At 43.5% G+C, this 25556-nt stretch overlaps 1 protein-coding gene across 5 annotated transcripts in view; it reads right to left on the bottom strand.

Annotated features, from left to right (window-relative positions):
- Positions 1-435: 435 nt before the first annotated feature.
- Positions 436-25556, bottom strand: part of LOC116045403 (sorting nexin-14-like) — a 47822-nt gene continuing 22701 nt past the window's right edge. For 3 of the 5 annotated variants that reach the window (XM_035995075.1, XM_031293045.2, XM_035995076.1), the window contains exons 16-30: positions 23544-23602; positions 22253-22279; positions 20578-20710; positions 19929-20115; positions 17603-17686; positions 17368-17468; positions 16399-16510; positions 15899-15939; positions 8327-8446; positions 6187-6307; positions 5656-5820; positions 5082-5177; positions 2755-2846; positions 1798-1854; positions 436-607 (exon numbers count right to left, since the gene is read on the bottom strand). In XM_035995075.1, coding sequence (XP_035850968.1) covers positions 584-607; positions 1798-1854; positions 2755-2846; positions 5082-5177; positions 5656-5820; positions 6187-6307; positions 8327-8446; positions 15899-15939; positions 16399-16510; positions 17368-17468; positions 17603-17686; positions 19929-20115; positions 20578-20710; positions 22253-22279; positions 23544-23602 — 1419 coding nt within the window. In that variant the 3' untranslated portion in view covers positions 436-583. The remainder of the gene's footprint in view (positions 608-1797; positions 1855-2754; positions 2847-5081; positions 5178-5655; positions 5821-6186; positions 6308-8326; positions 8447-15898; positions 15940-16398; positions 16511-17367; positions 17469-17602; positions 17687-19928; positions 20116-20577; positions 20711-22252; positions 22280-23543; positions 23603-25556) is intronic. The other 2 variants (XM_035995077.1, XM_035995078.1) reach the window with 1 other exon arrangement.

Genomic DNA, 25556 nt, shown 5'->3' with positions numbered 1-25556 from the left:
GTCTTTTTCGACATACTTTTTTATGACTTTATTCAACATACTATACTACGACCTTTTGTGACTTTTTTGACATACTATACTATGACTTTTTATGCAATTTTTTCGAAATACTATACTTTGACTTTCATTCCTTTCTTCGACATATTACACTGACCTTTATGACAATAATTCCTGGGATCACACTGAGGTTCTCTCTGAGTTTATATTCTTACATTATACAGAACCCTATTTGTTTTTGTAACATGAAATTTAAGAAACAATTTTCAAAATAATTCATCTGATAAAGTGAACTTTGCTGAGCCTGAAGTTTACCTGCGATGTCCCTAAATTTAAACTGTATAAATAGTCATTCTCAAACAATGATTGAAAGAAACAGACATTTAATAACTTCTCGTAATATGTTGTCATTGGTAGTGAAAGAAAAGACAACAGACAGCGTTCACGTTAATAAATATATATCTTTTTATTAGTTTATCTATATACATTTGGAATGTAAAGATGATCCCAGAGGATTTTGCAAATAGTTGATCATTGCACTTCCATAATCCAGGATGTGGATCCAGTGTTGGTTACGTCATCTGCTTCACATGACGGCTTCCTTCGCTCCCTGCAGAGGAGGAAACGTGCACAGCAGCGTTAGACCAAGCATTCAGAGGTTAGAGAGCAGGCGTCTGTCGTTTTAATCAGAGCTGAAACAATTAGTCCATTAACAATCGCTATGGTTACATCAGTTACATTAACAACAACAAAAATGCCCATGAATCTGTCCTGATAATGTCAAGTAATAATTCAACATATTGGCTTTTTCTTTCTGTGAGTATAGGCCTAGAGTCGCTACTCACTCTGAAGATACACTCGCTCTCGCGCGCACGCACACACACACACACACACACACAGACAGACAGACAGACAGACAGACAGACAGACAGACAGACAGACAGACAGACAGACAGACAGACAGACAGACAGACAGACGGCACTATCTTTGTGGGGACCCGTCATTGACATAATGCATTCCCTAGCCCCTAACCTTAACCATCACCACTAAATGCCTAACATTAACCCTTACCCTCACCCTAACCATAACCTAATCCTAAAACCAAGTCTTAACCCTCAAACAGCCATTTAAAGTTGTGGGGTCCAGCATTTTGGGCCCACAAAGCTGTCGGGACCCCACAAGTATACTGTATTCCCCGGTTTTTGGACCCCACGAATATAGTAAAACAAGCACGGACGCACGCACGTGCAAACTAACAAGCCTTTTTACTGGCCCTCGCCAACAACCTCGCTAAAACCAATTACAATATAAACTTATGTTTTAAAAATATGTTATTTGGCGAGGCGTGAACCGTCCGATGCGCAGAGTGCCTACGTAGTCCTCAGAGTGTGGTGTCCGGCGACTTATAACACGATTTGTGGGCCGCAGTGGTGTAGTCTACGTGATACGCAGGTATGCCCAGTATACCCACTAAGAAAGCTCCAGAATCTCCATATACCCTCTTAAAAATGTATATATGAATATACATATACAGTACAGTATACCAACTACAATACATTAGACCACACCACTGGTGGGCCGGGTCCGGATGCAGACCTTGGTCCATACTTTTGAGAAGCGCTGATATAAAGCGTCCCTTGCCGGGAGGAACTGATGCTCACATTATGAATCTAATGTTGGTTATTGTAGTCCTCTCCTGCCCCGCTGTTTAAGAATCCACAGGACACTTTCCCAAACATCATTTGACTTGTGTCTCTTCCTGTATAATCTCTTTACATTCTCCTCTGTCACTTGTTTACCTTGGTGAGTTCAGGGAACAGCTCCTGCACGGCGATGTCCAGCAGGACGTACGTCATCTGAGGAGACACAACGGCAGAGACCAGCTTTAGTTACTTTACTCATTAGGATTACTGCACACAAAACACATGTAGTTAATAAAATCTGATGTTTGATTCTAAAGTAAACTAGCCGACAATATAACGGCTACAAGTCCAGCTGAGATGATTAGACCATTATACACACACAACTAGTTGGATCCTTTACACTTTCTACAATGGGAGGATTCTTCAAAATGTCACTTTATGAGGTTTTTTAACATTAATATGAGTTCCCCCAGCCTGCCTATGGTCCCCCAGTGGCTAGAAATGGTGATAGGTGTAAACCGAGCCCTGGGTATCCTGCTCTGCCTTTGAGAAAATGAAAGCTCAGATGAAGAATTTGGCCCACCCATGAGAAAGAGAGAGACATCATGGCTTGCAAACAAGCCAAGTGGCAGTTGGTCAAGGCCACACCACCCCCCTCCACCAAGAGACTTCAGATACAGTATTAGGGGACCACTAAGGTCTATATAAAGAGACTTCAGATACAGTATTAGGGACCACTAAGGTCTATATAAAAGAGACTTCAGATACAGTATTAGAGGACCACTAAGGTCTATATAAAAGAGACTTCAGATACAGTATTAGGGACCACTAAGGTCTATATAAAGATACTTCAGATACAGTATTAGGGACCACTAAGGTCTATATAAAGAGACTTCAGATACAGTATTAGGGGACCACTAAGGTCTATATAAAGAGACTTCAGATACAGTATTAGGGGACCACTAAGGCCTATATAAAAGTATCCAAAAAGCAGCATGTCATAGGACCTTTAAGTAAAGGATCTAAATACTTTTCCCTAACTGCTGACTGCAGGCCTGTTGTCTGTTTTGTCCCCCTGTAAATGTCCTCTTGGTTTAAAGTTCTTCTGTTTACCTGTTTGTTGAGGACAGGCTGCTGGAAACCGTCAAAGAGGAGTCGGATGCCTTCGTATTTCCTCTCCTGGCCAATGCACTTCACCACAAAGTCTGAAATCAAACACGCACACTTTAAAATCTACTGAACCGCATGACACAACTCATCTGTGCTCGGACCCGTCTAAAGTCTTGATAGAGCATGTTTGGATGTAGATCCAGCACATTCCTGAGTATATATTAATAAGGAGTGGTGTTAATCCCATCTCAGATACACCTAGTCTGACCTGGAAGGTCTGGCTAGTCCACGCAGCATTCTGGGATGGAAGTAAAACGTGCTCTGGTTTATTGCCATTTCTTTAAACCAATCACAATCGTCTTGGGCGGGGCTAAGCTCCGGACAGAGCCACGGTGCCTCTGCTAAATAGTCTCAGGAAGGAACTTGTTTTGGTGGAACATGTGGACGTTCAAAAGTAGTTTTAGTCGTGCAACAGAAAACTGGACTTATAGTCTAGCTAGCTGTCTGGATTTACCCTGCAGAGGTCTGAGGAGCAGTTAACCATAGTCCTCACAAATCCACCAGAGGTTAGAACGCCGACACAGAGACAGAGGAAGGGGACGGACATCTGGCGGATTTTCCGGCGGCACCGGAACAATCGTTGTCTATATAGACTAAGATACACCTAACGTAAAGTAATATTTCAGTGCAGAACTCTCACCAGATATAAACAAACTAAAATGGTTACATACGTTGACGTCTGTTACTTCAAAGTTTCAACTTACTTTGAAGGAACAAACTTATCTGTAGGGACGCACCGAATCCAGATTTTTGGGGTTCGGCCGAATACCGAATCTCCTGGTTAAGATTCTGCTGAATCCTCGTCCCATCCTCAGTCCATGAACACAGTAAACTCATTAATGAAGTAAACAGTGACTGTCCTTCCTTTGCCGTACCTGAAGTTGCTGCATTCTGGCTGCTGTCTGTAGATTCCTTCAACAACTCGTATTCTTCCAGATGTTTCATACCAGATGTTGTAACAGCGGTGATGTTGTGTATAGTTTAGGGTCCTCGCCACCACCAGACTAATCAGCATTGTAGATTGAACATGTAGCTGGACTTGAATGGCCTTCTTTTGACTGAAAGTACTGCCAAACTACACTTTTTCTGCTCACCAGTTCCATTTCCACTTTCTCACAGCCTACTGCATTGAACGCTCCACCTACGTAAACACCTTCCCGTAATCAACGGCGCCGTCATTACGTCGCCATGCGTAGCAGTGCAAGCCTCTGGTTTGGTGGAAAAAAATTCTAAGGTTTGGCAGAAACTGAAACCTGTCAAAAAGCCCAATATTCAGCTGAATCAGAAGCCAAATCCTGGATTCGGTGCATCCCTGCTCATATGATAACAGAAAGCGGAAGTGTATTTCTGTCAGGACACGTGAGTAGTGAGACTTGACTGAATCAGTTCAGTTCTCTAATAGTTGGAATCTGCAGACCAGATCTGACGTGGAGTTTTGGGGAAGTGAGAGGAGATAAGACTGTCTTCTCTCTGTTTATTGCTGCTTCCCTTTTCATTAAAACACGAAGTCAGTGCTTATAAAGCATAAGTCTGCTTATAGTCTACATTTTCTTATCGTAAATAAATCCCATAAAAAGACTAAAACCAACGACGTGCTACGACAGGAACATTCTTCTCTCCAGGGGTCATTTTTTGATTACTTGTGTTGTTTCTACAACTTAAAATGTTGGTGTTGTTGAAACAGTGACATCATTTAAATTTAACACACAAAGGGTGAATAGCGTAAAGCCTTTAGAAGAACATATATCACCAGGTTATTTACATTAAGATGATTATTCTTTGTATTACAAGTTACCTAAAATGTTGTGTACATAACGTGTAAATATGCATATCAGGCAGGTTTTGAGTATGTGCTAATTTGCATACAACATCAAAGAAAGCACCTAGGGAGGTGATGGCGCAGTGGATATAACACATGCCTTTGGTGTGGGAGACCTGGGTTAGATTCCCACTGAGATACATCTACCAGTGTGTCCCTGAGCAAGGCACTAAACCCCTAGTTGCTCCAGAGGCGTGCGACCTCTGACATATATAGCAATTGTAAGTCGCTTTGGATAAAAGCGTCAGCTAAATGACATGTAATGTAATGTAATGCCTGGTAATGTTTGGAGTCTCAAACTATTTCTTCAAATTCTGATGAAATATTGGAATGAAACGATCTTACATTGCTTGTGATGTTTGAGGAATAATGTAGCAGGGTTACTACGATCTACATAAAATAAATAATTTCCGTAGAAAATATCGGCGGTCTGTGAGACTTGAGGACCGACCTGGTAAATACTTCATCATCTCATCAAACGTCTGCTTGGCTCGGAGTTGTTTGTCCTCAGCGGTTCGCTCCTCGCTGCTCTCGCAGAACACGGCGTCTGCGGGAAGAAATGACAACACCAAGCACTGATAGTGGGTCATTATTGCTTATGCATATCCTTTTATGGTGACAGTTGTTATTCTACATGGCACGGGCAGGGCTCGAGCTTAAGGACCTCCCGTAAGAAGAATGGTCATGGATGATGAAAATAAGCAATTTGTTGTATTTAAGCAGAATACTGCAAGCAGCAGAACTGAGTACACTTTTGAGTACACTGTTTATGTATCGCAAGTATATCGTTATTGCATTATTCAAAAAATGTTATGGCATATTTTCCTCATATCTTGCAGCCCTACTGCAGATACTCAAACCAGTCCATATACATGCTGCTACTGAGCCAGGAATATTACTTTTTTCACTTTAAAAACCATACGTTCTGCTTTTTTTTCAAACTCCAACTGTCCACTTAAACATGTTTTAAGTTGTGCTAACTTTGAGTGTTAGTGTAGACGCAGTCTAGAAGAGGAAACACGGACCTCTGAGCTGTGTGATGAGGGAGACCATATGGTGCTCCTGGAGGATGTGCTCCAGTTTGGACTGCATGTACTGATCCATGTAGGCTTCAAACGTGTTCTTAAACAGGATCCTGCCAGCAGCCAGACAGTGGTGCAGCCAGTCCGCCGTGTGGAACACCACCTGACCTGTGGGTCAAAAACAAAAACACTGAGACAGACTGAAGAGTCACAACATAGAGACAGACTGAAGAGTCCAAACACTGAGACAGACTGAAGAGTCACAACACAGAGACAGACTGAAGAGTCCAAACACTGAGACAGACTGAAGAGTCCAAACACTGAGACAGACTGAAGAGTCCAAACACAGAGACAGACTGAAGAGTCACAACACAGAGACAGACTGGAGGGGATGCTTCAATACACACAGGACAAATAACTGAAAAAATAAGCTTATAAACATGAAACAAGCTGTAATTCCTCATGTACAACTTGTATTGAACAGTACTCTCCTCCACTCCAAGACAGCAGTTCAGCTTTGTGAGGGTCACTTACCGATGTACATCATGTAGTCATACATGCCGTCTACAGAAACCATTTCCATGAAGCAGTTGTGATTTTGTTTCCGCTCCAAACTCTCCAGGTTAGCGTTATTCTTGAACAGGTCGCTGAAGAGCTGCAGGTTAAAGTGAAATGATGACACAATAGTTAACGGGACGGGTCGATCGGTGGAGTTAACAGGGTCGCATTCTGCACATTCTCACGTTTATAACAAACAACATCAGCATTAATCTGTGGCACGAATGCCTGGGATCATTTTGGTATTCCATGTTTTAAACACCTTAGAAAATTCAAATTCCGTTCTCAGCTCAACACTTTAAAGTTTCTTGAAATATTTAACACTTCCCTTCGGCATAAATATGCCACTTTTAAAGCTTGTTCACCTGTTATTCCAATTATTATTTTACAAGCAATGTAGGGCTATGTGTTTGAACGATGCAGTGCTCACTCTACATACATGTAAAACGCTACATTACATCACTTCTAGCACACTTCACGGTAAGTACAGTTTATTTGTATAGCACCTTTCACAGATAAAAATCACAAAGTGCTTCACACTAAAATGTGATACAATACAACAAATTAAAGAACATTTAAATACAAGTAGAAAACATAACAAACAAGCATAAAACCCCCTCGACTAACTAAAAGCCTGCTTGAATAGCAGTCTTCAGTTGCTTTTTAAAAGATTCGACAGAATTCACACAACGTAGAGAGGGAGGCCAGACATTCCACAGCCTAGGAGCCACTGCTGGGAATGATCGATCCTCTCTAGTTTTAAAATGAGTGCGAAGAACCACTAATACCCTCTGACCTAATGACCTCAGCCTACGGGTGGGCGTGTGAAGCTGAAGCTGAACTTGACCTTTCAGGGCTCTAAAAGTAAGGACCAGGATTTTAAAGATGGCAAAAAAGCATCACTGATCCGTTTTAATTTGTATTTTCTCTGGTCTGAATCCGTCAGCGCTGTGGAGATAGGTCTGGCCATGCGAGACTACCAGCAGGCTAACGTTATCGACAACATTATCTTCGCTTCACCTGTTCAACTGACTTTCCAACTGACGTCGGCTTAGCATCGCTAGCGTTAGCCTTAGCCAACTCCTTCACCACTAACGGAGCGAGCAGGAAAATCAAACTGTTCCTGAACCCCGTGGGGAGGAGGGCCACAACATCATGGCCACCAACACAACTCAGCAAAGATTGTTCTTGCTCGGGCTTTAACTTCTGCATATTCAGCAGCGTTGCCACAACGGACCGAATGGCTTCGCTCACATCTTTCTCCCCCGCCATTACGGAACTACAACTCAAACTAGCGCACAACCTCAATGTCATCGTTCCCAGCCACTCCCTCTGTTCACTGATTGAACCGGTAAAGATTGGCCGGAGAAAACCCGCAAATATACCGCAAACCCAGACAGAGTACTGAAGGAAAATGAACAAATGAGCGGAAGTACGTAGGAGGGCGGATCCAGGCTATCACTGATCTGTTTTAATTAGCATTTTCTCTGGTCTGAATCTGTCAGCGCTGTGGAGATAGATAGATGGATGGATGGATAGATAGATACTTTATTCATCCCGAAGGAAATTTCAGGATATTTAAGATAGGTCTGGCTATGCAAGACTACCAGCAGGCTAACGTTACCGACAACATTATCTTCGCTTCACCTGTTCAACTGACTTTAGCAGTTGAACTGACGTGAACTAACCACACACAGTGGTCTCATTCAGTGAGTCACGGCGGTGCACCGCTGCAGTTAACGGCTGAATGAATATAAGGGAAACACAATGGATGTGGGAGGCTTTATTTTTGGCATTAAAAAAAGATCCTGGCCTGGCGGGATTCCCGTCTGTAGAGTTATAGCACTGCCTCATTTATCCTAACTGTCTCCATGGAGAGAAAAAACATTAAGACTTATTATACAGGCTGACATTCCTTTTCCTCCCTGAAATTCCTTATCCTCTCAAACCTGATAAACTTTCTCTGCAGACTGACAGGAATGCTCCGTGCAGATGACTTTTGATAAAGTTAATGTGTTTACCACTTAAAGCTGGCTGTTAATGTGCTGGAGAGTATCAGAGTAAACACCCTGCTCTTATGTGAGCAGGACAGAGAGCCGTTTAGTTTCTGTTTCACCTTCTTGTTGTTCTCAGCGGAGGGGCTGAGGATGGTCAGCTCCGGTTGGCTGGGTTTGGGTTTGGGCGACTCGCAGGAGTTGAAGAAGGACTGGATGAAAGGGTCCAGGTTCTGTCCTTTCTGGAAAACACAATGTTTGGTATCAATCAGTGTCAATGTTGTAATGTTACTGTACTTACTAACTACCGTTTTTTTCAACCTGGACGCTATGTTCCTATGTTTTTGTGTCTAAGTGACTGATGGGAACAACAATCTTTGACATTGGTCCAGTATTAAGAGAGATCGCTGCAGTCGGCAGCGGTGAAACAAGCTACAATTAATAGGACAATTGTGCAGCTTGTATTTACCTTCACAAAGGTGCTCGTCTGATGTCTTGTGTCGTGTGCTGTTAACTTTTTAGAGACTCTCCCTGCAAGGCTCTACAAATACCTAAAAATCATGGAATTGATTAATTGGTCTCTCAGCGCAATTGACACTGTATTCTCGAGGAGGAGCACTGGTTCGGGTGAGCCATTATGTCCTGACGGGACGTTTGCTGCGGGGTATACGATGGACGGCTGGGAGAAATGGCGTGTCGTGTGTCTCTCTGCTCTTTCCGTGGAGGACGTTGAGGATATCTACCTATTTGGAACCCTGATAACTGGAATGTTGCTGATTGGAGGATGCTTCGCTCTGGTTTATCGAAAAATTGGAAAGACTTTGGTAGCTGTCCAAAGCCCAAGGAAGCTGCCTGGCCTGACTGAAGCTGTCGAAAAAGCGATCAGTTCGCAAACTGGAACTATTAATCGCGTGATGGAAAACAGCATGGTAATGACCCGCGGCTTGGATACCATCATGAGGAAGGTCATGGATTTGGAAAGAAAAATTGACCAGTTGAACAGTTGTGCAGTTGGACAATAGAATGAATGTCTAAATTAGGGCAGCCATTCGTGCAGACAAAACAAATTTAATCTTTCGGCTCCCTTATCCTGAACGGCCTTGCCAAGGCCGTTTCTTGGAACAAACAGTCACCCTGTTGGGGCTCTGCAAGCGAGACTCTCTTGGTTCCTCCCCCGTCTTCCCTACTGCCTGCTGATTGTCGTATCGGTTCTGGACTGTTCAAGGGTGTCACCATGGCAACGTGCTGTGTTTTCGCTATAACATTCTGCGGACTGGGACACTAGTGGGACTGCCGGGCTGTGCGTTTCTCAGCAGGCCAAACTCCCCCAACCTACCCTCTCCCCAGTCCCACGCCTTCGCAGCCAAATGTGCAACTGTACATTTATGTTATGTTATGTTATGTTATGTTCAGCAGTGCAAATGTACTGTTTGTGTGCTTATGTGCTGAGGTGTTTTTTCCTGTTCCCAGACTGTTCTTATCTTTATGAGGATAGTCTGAGAGTTGCTTTTTTCCCCCTCTCCTCTCCTCATGTCATGCTGTATTGTCCCTGCGAGAGTTAAGAGAGTTGTTTTGGCGCCGAATATGGCGACTCGGTGTGTCTGTGCGTGTTGCTTTAATGTGACATGCACCTACAGCACCAGGACAAATTCCTTGTGTGTGTAAACGTACTTGGCAATAAAGCTTTTTCTGATTCTGATTCTGATTGCCGCTGACAGACTCAGATTAATATTCTAAGTGTCTGACAACATTATGGGAAGGATTTCTAAGGAGGTAAACCTTTCTGTTAAAGAATAAGATCCTTTTTTTAAACATAAAAACATCCGCAAAATTGCGATTGCTAATCCCACCAGACTCCATGTAAATAAACAGTAATTTTAGCATCGTAAAACACACTTCATTCAAAGTCGATAGAAACAAAATAAAACTATGAAAAGACGTTTTGGGTCGTCTTTCCACTTTTCCAACCATCACAACTATAGTTTTGGTTGAAATAAACACATAGTTTACTGAATTACATGTGAAAATATGTTGGCCCTACACACGCTAAAAGTACAGTTTTTTTAAATGGAGTCTGGTGGGTTTAGAGCTAGCGACTTCAGAGCCAATTCTGGTTTAACAGAAAGGTCTTAAAGAGGTTTTAAAGGTCTATCTCTGTAGGGATCCTTTCCATAATGTTGTCAGACACTTAGAATATTAATCTGAGCCTGTCAGCGGCAAAACGAGCACTTTTGTAAAGGTAAATACAAGCTGCACAATTGTGCTTTTAACTTACATTGTAGCTTGTTTCTCCGCTGCCGACTGAGATTGTTGTTCCCATCAGTCACTTAGACACAAACACATAGGAACATAGGGTCCAGGTTGAAAAAAACAGTAGTTACCCTTTAAGTAGAATTTTTCATGTATCTGTACTTTACTTTTTTTTCTGGAAACTTCTACTTTTACTCCGATACATTTCCCCTCAGCATCTCCGTTACTCGTTACTTGCAAGACATGTTTGTCGTACGTCGGAGTGAAAGATTCTTTCTCACAAAAAAAATGTTGTCAGACTTTGAATTTGATATTTAAGAAAGTGTGGAAACCCTGAATATTATGTTTTACTATGAGGAAGACACAATAAAGTTCAGTTTTTATTTTACTTTTACTTCTAATTGTCAAGTACATTTAATATCAAAACATTACTTTTGATACTTAAGTACAGTAAATATCAGATACTTAAGATAAGATTTTTACTCAAGTAATATTCTAAAAGGAGACTTTAACTTCTACCAAAGTCATTGTCTGGTAAGATACTTGTACTTCTATTCAAGTATTGCTTTCAAGTACTTTATATAAGACTTATCAGGACTTGTTTCTCCACACAGAGAGGTCAGGGCCAGCGACATAACACCACCCACAGAGGATTGCTGATTATTTATCTGGTTAAAAGGAAGTCTCCATCCTCACCTCCCACATCCTCCCTGCAGTAATTCATGATTACACACTACACATCATCCACAGAGACCTTAGGGCTGGGAAAACAACAGCTTCTTTCAAGAACAAGCACACATTTCCTTTGTGCAACCATCCTGATGTTTTTGGATCTGTGACATCTTGTTGCAAGATCTACCTCGAAGTTCAAGTTCACACAGTTTAAATTAACTAGATCATGTTTGTTTCTTCCTTACTTTCAAATCTGCCAAAAACCCTGCAAATCCACGCAGGGGCGTGCCTATTTCGCCACAGCCCTATGTTCCCACACTTCTAAGATTTTTTTCAAAATTAGGCCCTATGTTCCCACATTTCCTTTTTCATAAATTTGTATCAGATGTTATCCCCCTTTCTCCAAATTTGGTAGCCAATTACACCCAACCTAACCCTAACCCCTAACCCTAATTTACTATAAAGTGCTTCCAAAAAATGTTGTGGGAGGATAGGGCTTAAATATAAAAGGGAAATGTAGGAACAAAAGACCTAATTTTGAAAATGTCCTAGAAATGTGGGAACATAGGGCCTAATTTTAAGAAAAATCTTAGAAATGTAGGAACATTGGGTCTCATTCACCAACCGTTCTTAGGAAGAATTGTGTTCTTAAACCCCACTTTTTACGAAGATTTTGACATTCACTAATGTTTTCTTATCTTGGATTTGTTCTTAGCTAAGAACAAAATCTATGAACACTCAAGAGCACTCTTACGTACATTTGAGTGATGACAGTTTACTCCAAATAATTGGTTACCTACTGTGGGAACATAGGGCTGTGGGACCATTGATCTGTGGGACCATTGAGCTGTGGGAACATAGGGCTGTGGGAACATAGGGCTGTGGGAACATAGGGCTGTGGGGACAATAAGGCTGTGGGGACAATAAGGCTGTGGGACAATTGGGCTGTGGGAACATAGGGCTGTGGGAACATAGGGCTGTGGGAACATAGGGCTGTGGGACAATAAGGCTGTGGGAACATAGGGCTGTGGGAACATAGGGCTGTGGGACCATTGGGCTGTGGGACCATTGGGCTGTGGGACCATTGGGCTGTGGGACCATTGGGCTGTGGGACCATTGGGCTGTGGGAACATAGGACTGTGGGAACATAGGGCTGTGGGACCATTGGGCTGTGGGACAATAAGGCTGTGGGACCATTGGGCTGTGGGACCATTGGGCTGTGGGACCATTGGGCTGTGGGAACATAGGGCTGTGGGAACATAGGGCTGTGGGAACATAGGGCTGTGGGACCATTGGGCTGTGGGACAATAAGGCTGTGGGACAATAAGGCTGTGGGACAATAAAGCTGTGGGAACATAGGGCTGTGGGACCATTGGGCTGTGGGAACATAGGGCTGTGGGAACATAGGGCTGTGGGAACATAGGGCTGTGGGACCATTGGGCTGTGGGACCATTGGGCTGTGGGACCATTGGGCTGTGGGACCATAGGGCTGTGGGACCATAGGGCTGTGGGACCATTGGGCTGTGGGACCATTGGGCTGTGGGACCATTGGGCTGTGGGAACATAGGACTGTGGGAACATACGACTGTGGGACCATAGGGCTGTGGGACAATAAGGCTGTGGGAACATAGGGCTGTGGGACCATTGGGCTGTGGGACAATAAGGCTGTGGGAACATAGGGCTGTGGGAACATAGGGCTGTGGGACAATAAGGCTGTGGGACCATTGGGCTGTGGGACCATTGGGCTGTGGGACCATTGGGCTGTGGGACAATAAGGCTGTGGGAACATAGGGCTGTGGGAACATAGGGCTGTGGGACAATAGGGCTGTGGGACCATTGGGCTGTGGGAACATAGGGCTGTGGGACAATAAAGCTGTGGGAACATAGGGCTGTGGGACCATTGGGCTGTGGGACCATTGGGCTGTGGGACCATTGGGCTGTGGGAACATAGGGCTGTGGGAACATAGGACTGTGGGAACATAGGGCTGTGGGACCATTGGGCTGTGGGAACATAGGGCTGTGGGAACATAGGGCTGTGGGACCATTGGGCTGTGGGAACATAGGGCTGTGGGAACATAGGGCTGTGGGACCATTGGGCTGTGGGACCATTGGGCTGTGGGACCATTGGGCTGTGGGAACATAGGGCTGTGGGAACATAGGGCTGACCCCCTCCACGCCATTTATTTTCAGTATAATCTCCTCCTACCATGGCCAACAATCGTTGCCATCTTCCAAAACTAAATACAGTATCTGTGCATATTTGTTTATAAAACTCCTTTATATATTCAAAGGAACTGGCTTCGGTAGTGCCGGTAGCTGCGTTGTCCGAACTGCCAGTTGCACTCACCATGCCGGTGTCTTGGTTTAACGAGTGACCGTGTTAACTATTTGTTTTGTTAATGTATGTTTTGTGAAAGGGGGGCAGATTATAAAAGATGAATCTTCTTTCGGCTCCTTTTCATTCAGGACTTAGAAATGTGTGTTTGCATTCCCTTTGTTTGTTAGTTTGTTTGATGAATGAAGTAAACTTATATGAATAAATAAAAATGAAAAAAATGGTGACTCAGACGAATGCGCAGTGGCTGCTCGTAGTGTAGGTGTCCGTGTAGAAAGCCTTCAATTCGACAGCATACTCATCTGTGATTATTATCTAAGCCAGTGGTTCTCAAATGGGGGTACGTGTCCCCCTAGGGGTACTTTGGAGGACTGCAGGGGGTACGTGTCCCCCTAGGGGTACTCTGGAGGACTGCAGGGTGTACGTGTCCCCCTAGGAGTACTTTGGAGGACTGCAGGGTGTACGTGTCCCCCTAGGGGTACTCTGGAGGACTGCAGGGGGTACTTGTACCCCTAGTGGTACTTTAGAGGACTGCAGGGGGTACGTGTCCCCCTAGAGGTACTTTAGAGGACTGCAGGGGGTACGTGTCCCCCTAGTGGTACTCTGGAGGACTGCAGGAGGTACGTGTCCCCCTAGAGGTACTTTAGAGGACTGCAGGGGGTACGTGTCCCCCTAGTGGTACTTTGGAGGACTGCAGGGGGTACGTGTCCCCCTAGGGGTACTCTGGAGGACTGCTGGGGGTACGTGTCCCCCTAGGGGTACTCTGGAGGACTGCAGGGGGTACGTGTCCCCCTAGGGGTACTTTAGAGGACTGCAGGGGGTACGTGTCCCCCTAGGGGTACTTTGGAGGACTGCAGGGGGTACATGTCCCCCTAGGGGTACTTTAGAGGACTGCAGGGGGTACGTGTAATTTTTTTCAGTTCCAAGGCTGTAGTTACTTCTACTGGCTTTTTTTTCTCCAAGTTTGTCTCTTTTTTCAAAGTTTTTGTCTCTGTTTTTGAAGTTTGTCTCCTTTTTTTGAAGGTTTTATCGTTTGTTTTGACCTATTCTTGCCTTTCTTACTTCTTTCTACTGCCTTTTTTTTTTCAAAACTTTTGTCACTTTTTTGGAAGTTTGTCGCTTATTTGTTGTCTTTTTGTCGCCCTAGCGTTGCCTTCCTTCTTTCTACTGTTTTTTTTCCGAAGTTTTTATTACTATTTTCGACCTATTCTTTCCTTCTTTCTACCGTCTTTTTCCAAGGTTTTTTTTTTTTTTAAAGGTTTTGTCTCCATTCTCATCATCATCTAAATGTTCTCCAGGTCCAAGGCTGCAGTTTATTAAATCTATCTCTGACATTGCTGTATTCTTCCTCTTTTTATTTCTACCAAAAATGATTTGCGCTGGTTAGGGGGTACGTAGGTATGGCTTAACCCTCCTGCTGTCCTCGGGTCAAATTTGACCGATATTCAAAAAGTTTCTATATCAGAAATTTGGGTTTCTTTCAGCCCATGTTTTTTTAAATAACGTGGATCGCTTCCTCCAACGCTCTTCACATGTTTTATTTAATTTTATAGCATTTGGAGGAAAAAAAAAAAACGATAAAAGAACATTGAAAAAAATGTCGGAAAAAGCTTCAAAAACGACGGGGAAAAAAACCCCACAAAAACGTCAAAAGGTGCAGGAAAAAAAACAACAAACGTCGGGAAACGTGACGAAAACATTGGAAACAGTGACAAAAACAGTGGTGGAAAAGCAACAAAAGTGTTGAAAAAAAGTTTACATTTTAAATTTTGACCCAGAAAAACTAAAAGTTGTCGACGTGGTCGGCAGGAAGACAACACAAGGGTTAAAAAAAAACTGTTCAAAGGGGGTACATTATTGAAAAAAGCTTTAAGAACCCCTGATCTACACCAACCATCTACGTAAGGTATTACGAGCAACCACGGACTAAAGCCACCAGTTCACACGGTCACCTTTTAAACCGTACACTCACGTTCACGTTTGTTAGCTGCAAACGGATACGTTCAGTTCACCGTTCATGCACAACACTGACATTCATATCCCTCTAAACTCACATTAACTCCTTTAATGCAGCGTGAGATGACTAACTGAGCTTTACACTTACAAATAAATGTCTTAGTTACCGGAAGCCATAGTGGGTCAGTTTCACAAAAATAATGTATGGGGAAAAAATAGTTATTCTCTAATTTCATTGTTTTAAATGGAATCAGATGAGTTAATTTGATTGGCTATGGCTGATATTAGTTAATACCTTAAAGGAATAGTTCCACCGTTGGGTCTTTTTTTTTTTTTTTTTTGCATGTTAGATGATTGATAACACACTCATGTCTAAACATAAAGCAACAGCAGACAGCTCATTAGCTTAGCTTAGGTGTACATGGACATAAGGACAAATACCTACATTATTTGTCATCATTAGAGCGGCATTTCAACTCACCTCTTTTATCAGCTTCCCCGGTACAGACTTGAAAATCTTTCCTGTGAAACAAACAATAAATACGATTTAACTTTACACTGCAGTTACATGATTATAAAAGTATACGCTTTGTGGATATTCAGGCACAAAGTGTCTGTGACCCAATCCATCCAATGTCTCAATCCACACAAAGTCAAATCAAACATCTCTCTCAGCTCGGCGTGGACAGGTAGGTGTTTGGTGTTTTAAGCCCCCAACATCGTCTTCCAGGCAGCGCTGCCTGGAAGACGATGTTGGGGGCTTAAAACACCATCGAGCGGACAGGTAGGTAGGGGGGGTTTAATGCCTCTTGATGCAAAAATGGGTAAAAAAGGGAAGTATTCTTTCATTTTCTAAAACTCATTTTGGAGTACTAGGACTGAGCGATAGGACTGGAATCAACATACATAATATTAGCTGCCACTTCTTTATGGATAAGTAACATTTTAGAAAAAGTGGAACTATTTGTGTTAATTTCATACCCAGGTTGACATCCGGCAGCATCCTGTCCAGGAACTGAGACTCCATGCTGTGAGGAGACAGGAAGTCTGCCAGCAGCTGACTGTTACTGAGCTCTGGATGCTGCAGGAGTCTCTGCACACACACACACACACACACACAGCAACATGCACGCACGCACACACAGACACACACACACACACACACGACAAACAGACACTCACACAAACAGCAACATGCACGCATGCACACACAGACAGATACACACACACACACACATGCAGTCACACACACACAGCGACAACCACACACATACGACAAACAGACACACACACAAACAGCAACATGCACGCACGCACACACAGACCGATACACACACACACACGCAGTCACACACACACACACACACACACAAACAGCGACAACCACAAACATACGACAAACAGACACACACGCGCAGAAACACACACACACACACAGACACACACACACACACACACACACACACACATACACACACACACACACACACACACACACACACACAGGGCTTAGTATATTTACAGTTTAGATATGTACCGGCTGGTATTCTCCCGAACACAAACTTGACTTCCTGCCAGGCCAAGCTTGAACATAAAAACCATCTGTGTATCTCGTACAGAACGAATCTACAGAATAATGTTTCTCGCAGAAATAAGATTCTACTTGTGGTGGCATCTGATCACTCATTTGGTAAGTAAGGACGCTACGTAGTAACATGGTTTCTCCTTTTGTCTGTTTTAAGTGGGTTTATGTTATTTCCTACTTTGTGGTGCTGAACCTTACAGACAAAGTTAACACTGTTAAAAGACGGCATGGATGTAAAGATTTGTGCGATTTCTTTAACACTGAATATCTCATTCCTCTCACACACAAAACAGGCGCTCAGCACCAAAGACAACTGCAAAACATGAGCTACAACACTCATTCTTAATGATATCAAGGTTTCATACCTGTAAATATTCCTCAAATTCTTCCCTTTTGGATGTGAGGAACTCAAGATTCTTTGGTCCGATAATTCTTTTGGATGGAAGCTGAGCATCTGCAAACGTGCCTGGAGAAAAAGATGAATTCATGTAGCTCATTATAGAGAATATATAAAGAAACGGGAACAGATTCATATTTTACACTAGCAAATATTCTCATCAGAAACATGACAAATTGTTAAAGTAAGTCTTTAAGCGTTACCGTGGAACTCAGTGAGTTTAGATTCTAGAACGTAGAACTCCAGATATCTTCTGTAAACCGACCACTTTTCAGTTTCGTGACCCACTGCAAGACGAAGAAGAAAACACAACACAACAACATTACAACAACAACATTGCAAAATGTGTAGAGGATAGTTGAGGGTAGAATTGAGGTCTAAGAAAAGTGTCTGGAGTAGGGATGCACCGAATCCAGATTTTTGGGATTTGGCCGAATTCCGACTCCACTGGTTGAGATTCTGCTGAATCCTCGTCCCATCCTCAGTCCATGAACACAGTAAACTCATTAATGAAGTAAACAGTGACTGTCCTTCCTTTGCCGTACCTGAAGTTGCTGCATTCTGGCTGCTGTCTGTAGATTCCTTCATCACAACTCGTATTCTTTCAGATGTTTCATACCAGATGTTGTAACAGCGGTGATGTTGTGTATAGTTTAGGGTCCTCGCCACCACCAGACTAATCAGCATTGCAGATTGAACATGTAGCTGGACTTGAATGGTCTTCTTTTGACTGAAAGTTCTGCCAAACTACACTTTTTCTGCTCACCAGTTCCATTTTCACTTTCTCACAGCCTACTGCATTGAACGCTCCACCTATGTAAGGTTCGGCAGAAACCCAACCCCGTCAAAAAGCCCAATATTCAGCTGAATCAGAAGCCGAAACCTGGATTCGGTGCATCCCTGGTCTGGAGTGGATTAACAGCTTCTTCTGAGCGCTGAGTTTCTGTTATTTATTTAACAATTAACGTTAAAAAAAGCCTCTGTCAGAAAGATTACGGAAAAGCAAAACTAGCATGGGCCAAGAAAGAACCCATTACATTTTGAAAAGATTGCGAATCACGGGCAGATATAAGAATTATCATTTACGTCCGTTATCATCGGAAGAGAGGGGGTTTGTGCTGCATTCGTGTGGTGTTAGAATAATCGAGAAGATTAGTTCCAGACTGGGAAAACTCACACTGTGTTAACATTGTGAGATAGGGCATGGCTAGGCGGAGGTCTGCGCTCTCCGAGTGCCTTTCTATGTATATATGTGAAACCTCTTGGGACACAAGACACGTTTCAGAAACATATTTAGATAATAAGGTGAATTCAAATGGCACAGTTTGATTTAGTTGATTGTTAAAGTCTGTGTTCAGGGTCTAATGTCCAACACTAAATAAAGTAAAGGGGTCCTATCTTGCACCCGGCACAGCGCAGCACCCGACGCAAGCGTCCTTGCTAGTTTAAGACCGACCCAGTTGTCAGTTTCCTGTCCAGCGCCCACGTCGTTTAAATAGCAAATGCACCTGCACCCATCTGTGGCCCATGGGCGTGCTGGTCTTACAGGGAGGTGTGTTCAGGTGCATTCTGGGCGTGCTGGTCTTACAGGGAGGTGTGTTCAGGTGCATTCTGGGCGTGCTGGTCTTACAGGGAGGTGTGTTCAGGTGCATTCTGGGCGTGCTGGTCTTACTGGGAGGTGTGTTCAGGTGCATTCTGGGAGTGCTGGTCTTACAGGGAGGTGTGTTCAGGTGCATTCTGGGCGTGCTGGTCTTACAGGGAGGTGTGTTCAGGTGCATTCTGGGAGTGCTGGTGTTACAGGGAGGTGTGTTCAGGTGCATTCTGGGCGTGCTGGTCTTACTGGGAGGTGTGTTCAGGTGCATTCTGGGCGTGCTGGTCTTACAGGGAGGTGTGTTCAGGTGCATTCTGGGAGTATTGCTATCTTGAGGCAGCAGGAAGTGATGGCACCATTGACCAACAAAAACCTGGTCTAAAGTCAATAACGCAGCATTTCATTGTTATTTTAACAGAGCATTAGTAAAATGCTCCTAGGCTCGTGCACACACTATGCTTGTTACACACACAGGGACGCACAGCAGCACACACACATGCAGAAGATTACAAATAAAAATATTACGGTGCAAATCCTCCAACGCGCCTGGCTTTTAAAGGGAATGGGAGATGATCTCTGATTGGTTGATTGCATGTTACGCCCAAAACACACCTCTGATTAATGAAGACACTCAGAACAACCCTTTTGAACCATGCGCCCGGCACAAACACACGCCCTAAACGCACCTGCGCCAGGCGCTTCACACCGTGCGCTTAGATTGTTAAAATAGGGCCAAAAAAACCATTATGTGCCCGCAGCTTTGCAAACTGAGAAATTGTTTTGTGTTGGTGTGAAGCGTGCGCTTTGTCTTCAGTGTGAAATGAAGTCGGAGAAGTTTCTGAGAGAGTAAATGAAGGCTGGAGTTAGAAGCTCATATCACATCACCAGAGTAGTCCTGTGAGAGAGGAGGCGTGTTTTACGGCCCCCCGTTCGCTCACCTTCCTTCCGGTCGTTGCGCTCCACGTCGATGCAGAAGACGGGGATCCTCTCCCTCTTGACCTCGTCGTCGTAGATGTCGATGTAGGGGATGGTGATGCTCCAGGCCGACAGGTTCCGCAGGGTGCCCGGCGTGCTGGCCGGCTCGGCGGGGGAGTCGTCCTCCATCACGACGGTCGCCTCCTCCACCTGCAGGGAGACACACAATGACACCTGTTGAGCTGGTGTTAACATAATTCAATTAAACAGGGGAGCATGTTCAGTGACAGAAGTCTGCCACCGAACATGCTCCTCTGTTTAATGAACGCGCTGTGTAGTGGGTGGCGGTCAATGTCCATGATCGCCAGCATCCTACTCATGGTCCGTGAGTGACTCCAGCTCAATGCCAACAACAGAGCCTTTCCTTACCAGCCTGTTCAGTCGCCCAGCGTCTCTCTTGTTAATGCAGCCTCCCCAGCACACCACAGCATAAAACAGGACACTGGCAATGACTGACTGGTAAAACATCCAGAGGAGCTTACTGCAGACATTGAATGACCGCAGCCTCCTCAGGATGTAAAGCCGACTCTGCATAATGCCTGTACTAGACAACTTATGGTTAAAATGTAACAAGAGATTTGCTGTTTGGACTCGTGAAAAAGAAGAACTCACCAGGTCATCGTTGAGGTCGTTCACGGCGCTGGGCGGCAACATGGCTCCCTCCATGGTCGTGCTCTTGAACACACCTTTGATTTTGCTGCCGATTCTGCTGATCCCGAACGTCTCCCCTCGCTTCGACATGTTTCTACGGTGAACGGAGGAATATGTTGAGACATTAAGAGCATCTGACCTGCGTGAATCACATCTCATCTATTCTAAAAACAATTCCTTCCTTCCCCCGCTTCTCCCTCGTTCCCCCCCCCCGGTGCTTCTCTCTGTCATGATCGTGCTCAATGTTGGAAAACAAGCATATTTATCTGGTCAGGTTTGTAAAAATTACTTGTTGGCAGAGCATTTCTCTTTGTGCTTTGACAGCTGACATCAGTCATGCAGCAGACATGCAGTTAAAAGCTACAAGCAGCATGAAGTCACTAAAAAAACTCATCTCTGCGCTGTGGACTTTTTTCTGTGTTTGTTGCTGTTGTGCTGTCAAGCAGTAACAAATTTCCTTTGGGATAATAAAGTTGAAGTTAACGATTAACCAGGCGGTTTGACTTTGAAAATAGAAAAGAACCTTCTAACAATGATTAAGCGCCAGGCAAAGTGCCTGATTGATTCAACAAAGTCAATCAGGTTAAGCGGTTATTAATTTTCCCCATCTTTAAACTCACCAAAGGAACTTCTGCTATTCCAAAAAGGGCAGTGACTCAGACTTTTACAACAGCTAAGAGGGAGGTGGATCAATGCCATGGATTCAAAGATTACTTAGTCTATATCTACGACGTTCCACTTCCGGGATTGCTCTGTTGCCGACGGCATTTAGGCCGGATGTCCATCACCTTCCTCTTTCTTTGTGTTATAATTCTAAACTCCGGTGGATTTGTGAGGACTATGGTTAACTGCTCCTCAGATCTCTGCAGGGTAAATCCAGACAGCTAGCTAGACTATCTGTCCAATCTGAGTTTTCTGTTGCACGACTAAAACTACTTTTGAAGATACACCAAAACAAGTTCCTTCCCGGGACCATTTTGCAGAAGCACCGCAGCTTTTCCCGGTGCTTAGCACCGCCCCAAGACGATTGTGATTGGTTTAAAGAAATGCCAATAAATCAGAACACGTTTTCCTCCCATCCAGGAATGCTGTGTGGACTAGCCAGACCTTCCTCTAGCACGCTTTGGAGGAGGGTCTGGCAAAGCGAGACTAAAGATTACCTAACCACCTTAGACGTTCGCCTCTAAAACTTCCTTTAAAAACCCTGTAGAACAAAGAGGGTGGGGGGGTGGGAGGGAATGCAACGCTACCGAGCCACGGCCGAGTGACGTGCGTCGCTGCGACGTGCAGTTACATTTTTCGGGAGGTGCAAGTCAGGCTATGTATGTAGCCACGGCGTTGATTTTACTCAGAAGCATAAATCTCGCTTTAGACATGAGGTTAAAAACAAAGAGCAAGCGTCAGGTTAACATGGCAATGAGCACAAAAGCCCAGCAGCGGCTCCTGATGTTAAGATTTACTAAACTCGTTTCTTAGGCAGACAACATCGGTTCTATAGTCAGAGCAGCCTACAGTGAGATAAACTGTCTCTACATGCATCACACTGTGTGTACCACTGTGCTCGGTTTGTTTGCATCCAGCAGCTTGCAGGCAGCAGACTGTGCGAGGCCAGGTAACATGCCGAAGACCTACTCACCTGTTTTCTTCCAAACTGAAGCTATTTCTGGAATAAGATGCAGAAGCAGCAGCTAAAAGAGGACTGTTTGGACAAAACACCTTCAAAAGGATGTGAGAAAAACTTAAAGCTGCGTATTCGGAGGGCTGTTCTCACTACTAGACACAAGGGCTGGGTATCGCCAATAATTACCTGAATCGATTTGATTCACAAGGTCCCAAATCCATTACATTTCCCATTTCATTCGATATCAATCAGGTTAGGGACTTTTCAGATGCAACACCAGTTTATCTTGGATATAAAAGAGAGTCTTAGGTAGGGTTGGGTATCGTTTGGATTTTTACGATTTTTATGCCGAACCGGTACGGCTCTTTTAAAAGAGTTTTTTTTTAAACTGAAAATTATTTAAATTTAACAATATATTAACGTTTTTAAGTATTTAAATATATAATAAGAAAGAGAAAGTGTGATATTTTTACGTCCGTTTCGGAGCGACAGAGGGAAAATATTTCAGTCGACACATCCTCAGGGAAGACCCAGGACTAGGTGGAGGGATTATATCTCCAACCTGGCCTGGGAACGCCTCGGGATCCCCCAGTCGGAGCTGGTTAATGTGGCTCGGGAAAGGGAAGTTTGGGGTCCCCTGCTGGAGCTGCTCCCCCCACGACCCGACACCGGATAAGCGGACGAAGATGGATGGATGGATATTAAGTGGAACCGAAATGAGGAACCAAAAATTTGCATTCTAATCCGGTCCGATTCCTACCGGTTTCGTAGGATCCGGTCCATATTGGAACCGGGTTTCGGTACCCAACCCTAGTCTTAGGGTACTTCTGCTGTAAATTGTACAAGCAAGAAGAAACCCTCAAATATGTTTTAAAATGCACCAGGTTAATGTTTACATCAAAAACGGACCCCCTTATACATCCATGGTGAAAAGGCAGATTTTAAAAGATAGATTTCTGGATTTTATGAATCGATATCAGGTCACTCAAACAAAGATCCATTTTAATTGGAGAGTTGATCATTTTAACCCAGCCCCTAGAGAAAGTACAGCGTAAAAACGTTAACGCTCCCAAAAACAAAAACATCTTTTGGTGGTTTGCACATTTGGTTTTCAAGAAATTACAAATCTTACATTTCAAAGCCCAAACATTGAGAAAAAAAGGAGGAACTCGCACCAACCAAATTAACTTATCTGCAGCTTATTTTCTTTTCAGGGAGGTGTTTTCATCAGCAGCTTGTCACATTTTTAAACGCACGTTTTTTTCTCTCTAAAAGTCTAAATTATACAACAATCTATATCACAAACCTGTTGATTCTTGAGTTCCTTGCTGGAGACTCGGCTCCCCGCAGCAGGTGTCTGAAGTACTGCACAACAAAAAGGAAACACAATGTACATCAAACGTATAACTTACCTATGATTTCAAGTCAAGATTAGATCAACTATATGAGTAGTGCTTCACCTAAATGCTATAAATTAGATTTCTGGAAAAAGTCTGTATGTTTTTTTTAATTCACAACTAAGTCCTGACATGGAAGAAGAAGTATTCAGATCCTTCACTCAAGCAGCGTTTCCCCTTGCTTTGTGGAAGACTTAGGTGTGTGCGTATTTGGCGCATGACATGCAGCAAAGGGCCACAGGTTGGAGTCGAACCCATGGCCGCTGCGTCGAAGAGGAAACCCCTGTATATGGGCACACGCTCTACCAGGTGAGCTACCCAGGCGGCCAAAATTAGAAACTTTCAACATAATCCCCAGTAACAGAGAGTCAGATAGTGTTGTTGGGGTGGGAGATGATCTTTATCTAAAAACACAGATACAGATCATCTGCAAACTGTCAAAAAACGGGCTGATTATCGGTCTATCCCTAGTTTTTGCGTCTCTTTTTGGGCATTTTTGTTTTCTTTGGGGTTGTTTTGGGTGTATGTGGTCATTTGGCGTCTCCTTGTAGTCGGCTTGTGTCTCTTTGAACACTCCTTCCAGAAAAATGCTGAGTTTTTTTGTGATCGTTGCAGGCAAAGATCCTTGATTATGCGGCACGTTTTCTTAAAAAATGTGATGGAATATGCGGGATATTTATGCAGTTTTATGCGATGAAATTGTGGGAACTTGCAAAAACTGCAGTTTCATCGTGGCTTCATCGCGGGGTTTGCAGCTTTTCGATGATGTTCACGTCGCGTAATTACGTCACTTCATATTGTTCCCATGGCAACAGGGGAAAATGGCTGCTCTTGTGTGACGTAAACGCAACATTTTTCAACTTTCTGCTAAGATATATGTGAGTTTTTTGCAACGAAAATGCGGGGATTATGAAATCATGCAAGCCCCGCATATTTTGCGCAGAAATCGGCAATTTATGCGGAGAAAGTGCGGCGTATTTGAAAAAATGCGGCCCCCGCATAAATATGCGGACTTTGGCTGATTATGCGTTGAATTATGAGATCACATAATCACGTTTTTCTGGAGGGACTGTTTGAAGTCGGTTTGTGTCTCCTTGTAGTAGTTTTGGGTCTTATTTTTACATCGTTTTGGATGATTGTTATCACCATATCCGTGTATAAAATGTTGGAAAAGCTAGAGCAGATAAATAAATAACACTCAAAAAGCTTGAAGACACAACTTGTTTAAGAAGTCCAACTACAGTCATTAGATTAGACTAGAGAGAAAAGTCTTTTAGTGACATTCATTCGGCTTAGGTGCTGCACATTAACCTTATAACGGCCGGGAAAACCCTGCTCAAGTAAAAGTGAACTTTAGGTATCAAAAGTAGAAACCTGTCAGTTATATTATTTCATATTCTGTTGTTGATGGAGCAATACTTTCTACTTAACTACTTGATATACTGTTGGGTCGTTTAATCAATAATAATACAACATATTGTACACTACAATCATATTATTTGTTTGCAAAAATATAAATCTGAAAGGTAACAAGTAACTAAAGCTGTGAGACATTATGGGACGCGTCAAAGAAATTCATCAAGTGTTTGTCTTTCATGTATCTCGATATGCTTTCTATTTTGTGTGATATTATTTTCTGTATGACCCTTTCTGTTTTCTTTTACGTGTTCAAAATAAGTTTCAATCAATCAAGATAGTAGCTGAAGTAGTGTCCTTAAAAGGACAATATTTCTCTGGAAAATGTAGTGAAGTACAACTATAAAGTCACGTTAGGGCCCTGACACACCAACCAGACGGCCGACTGTCGGCAGTAAAGCCAGTCGAACTGATCAGTCGGGTCCCGAGGTCCAAAATATGCCTCAGAACACACTGAGGAGACGCCGACTTGAGCGTACACTCTGCGCGTGCGCGAAACGTAATAC

The sequence above is a fragment of the Sander lucioperca genome, chromosome 19 (assembly GCF_008315115.2).
Source record: "Sander lucioperca isolate FBNREF2018 chromosome 19, SLUC_FBN_1.2, whole genome shotgun sequence".
Classification (NCBI taxonomy): Eukaryota; Metazoa; Chordata; class Actinopteri; order Perciformes; family Percidae; genus Sander; species Sander lucioperca.
Note: the sequence above shows the minus strand (reverse complement) of the source record. Positions and strands in the feature narration are given on the sequence as shown.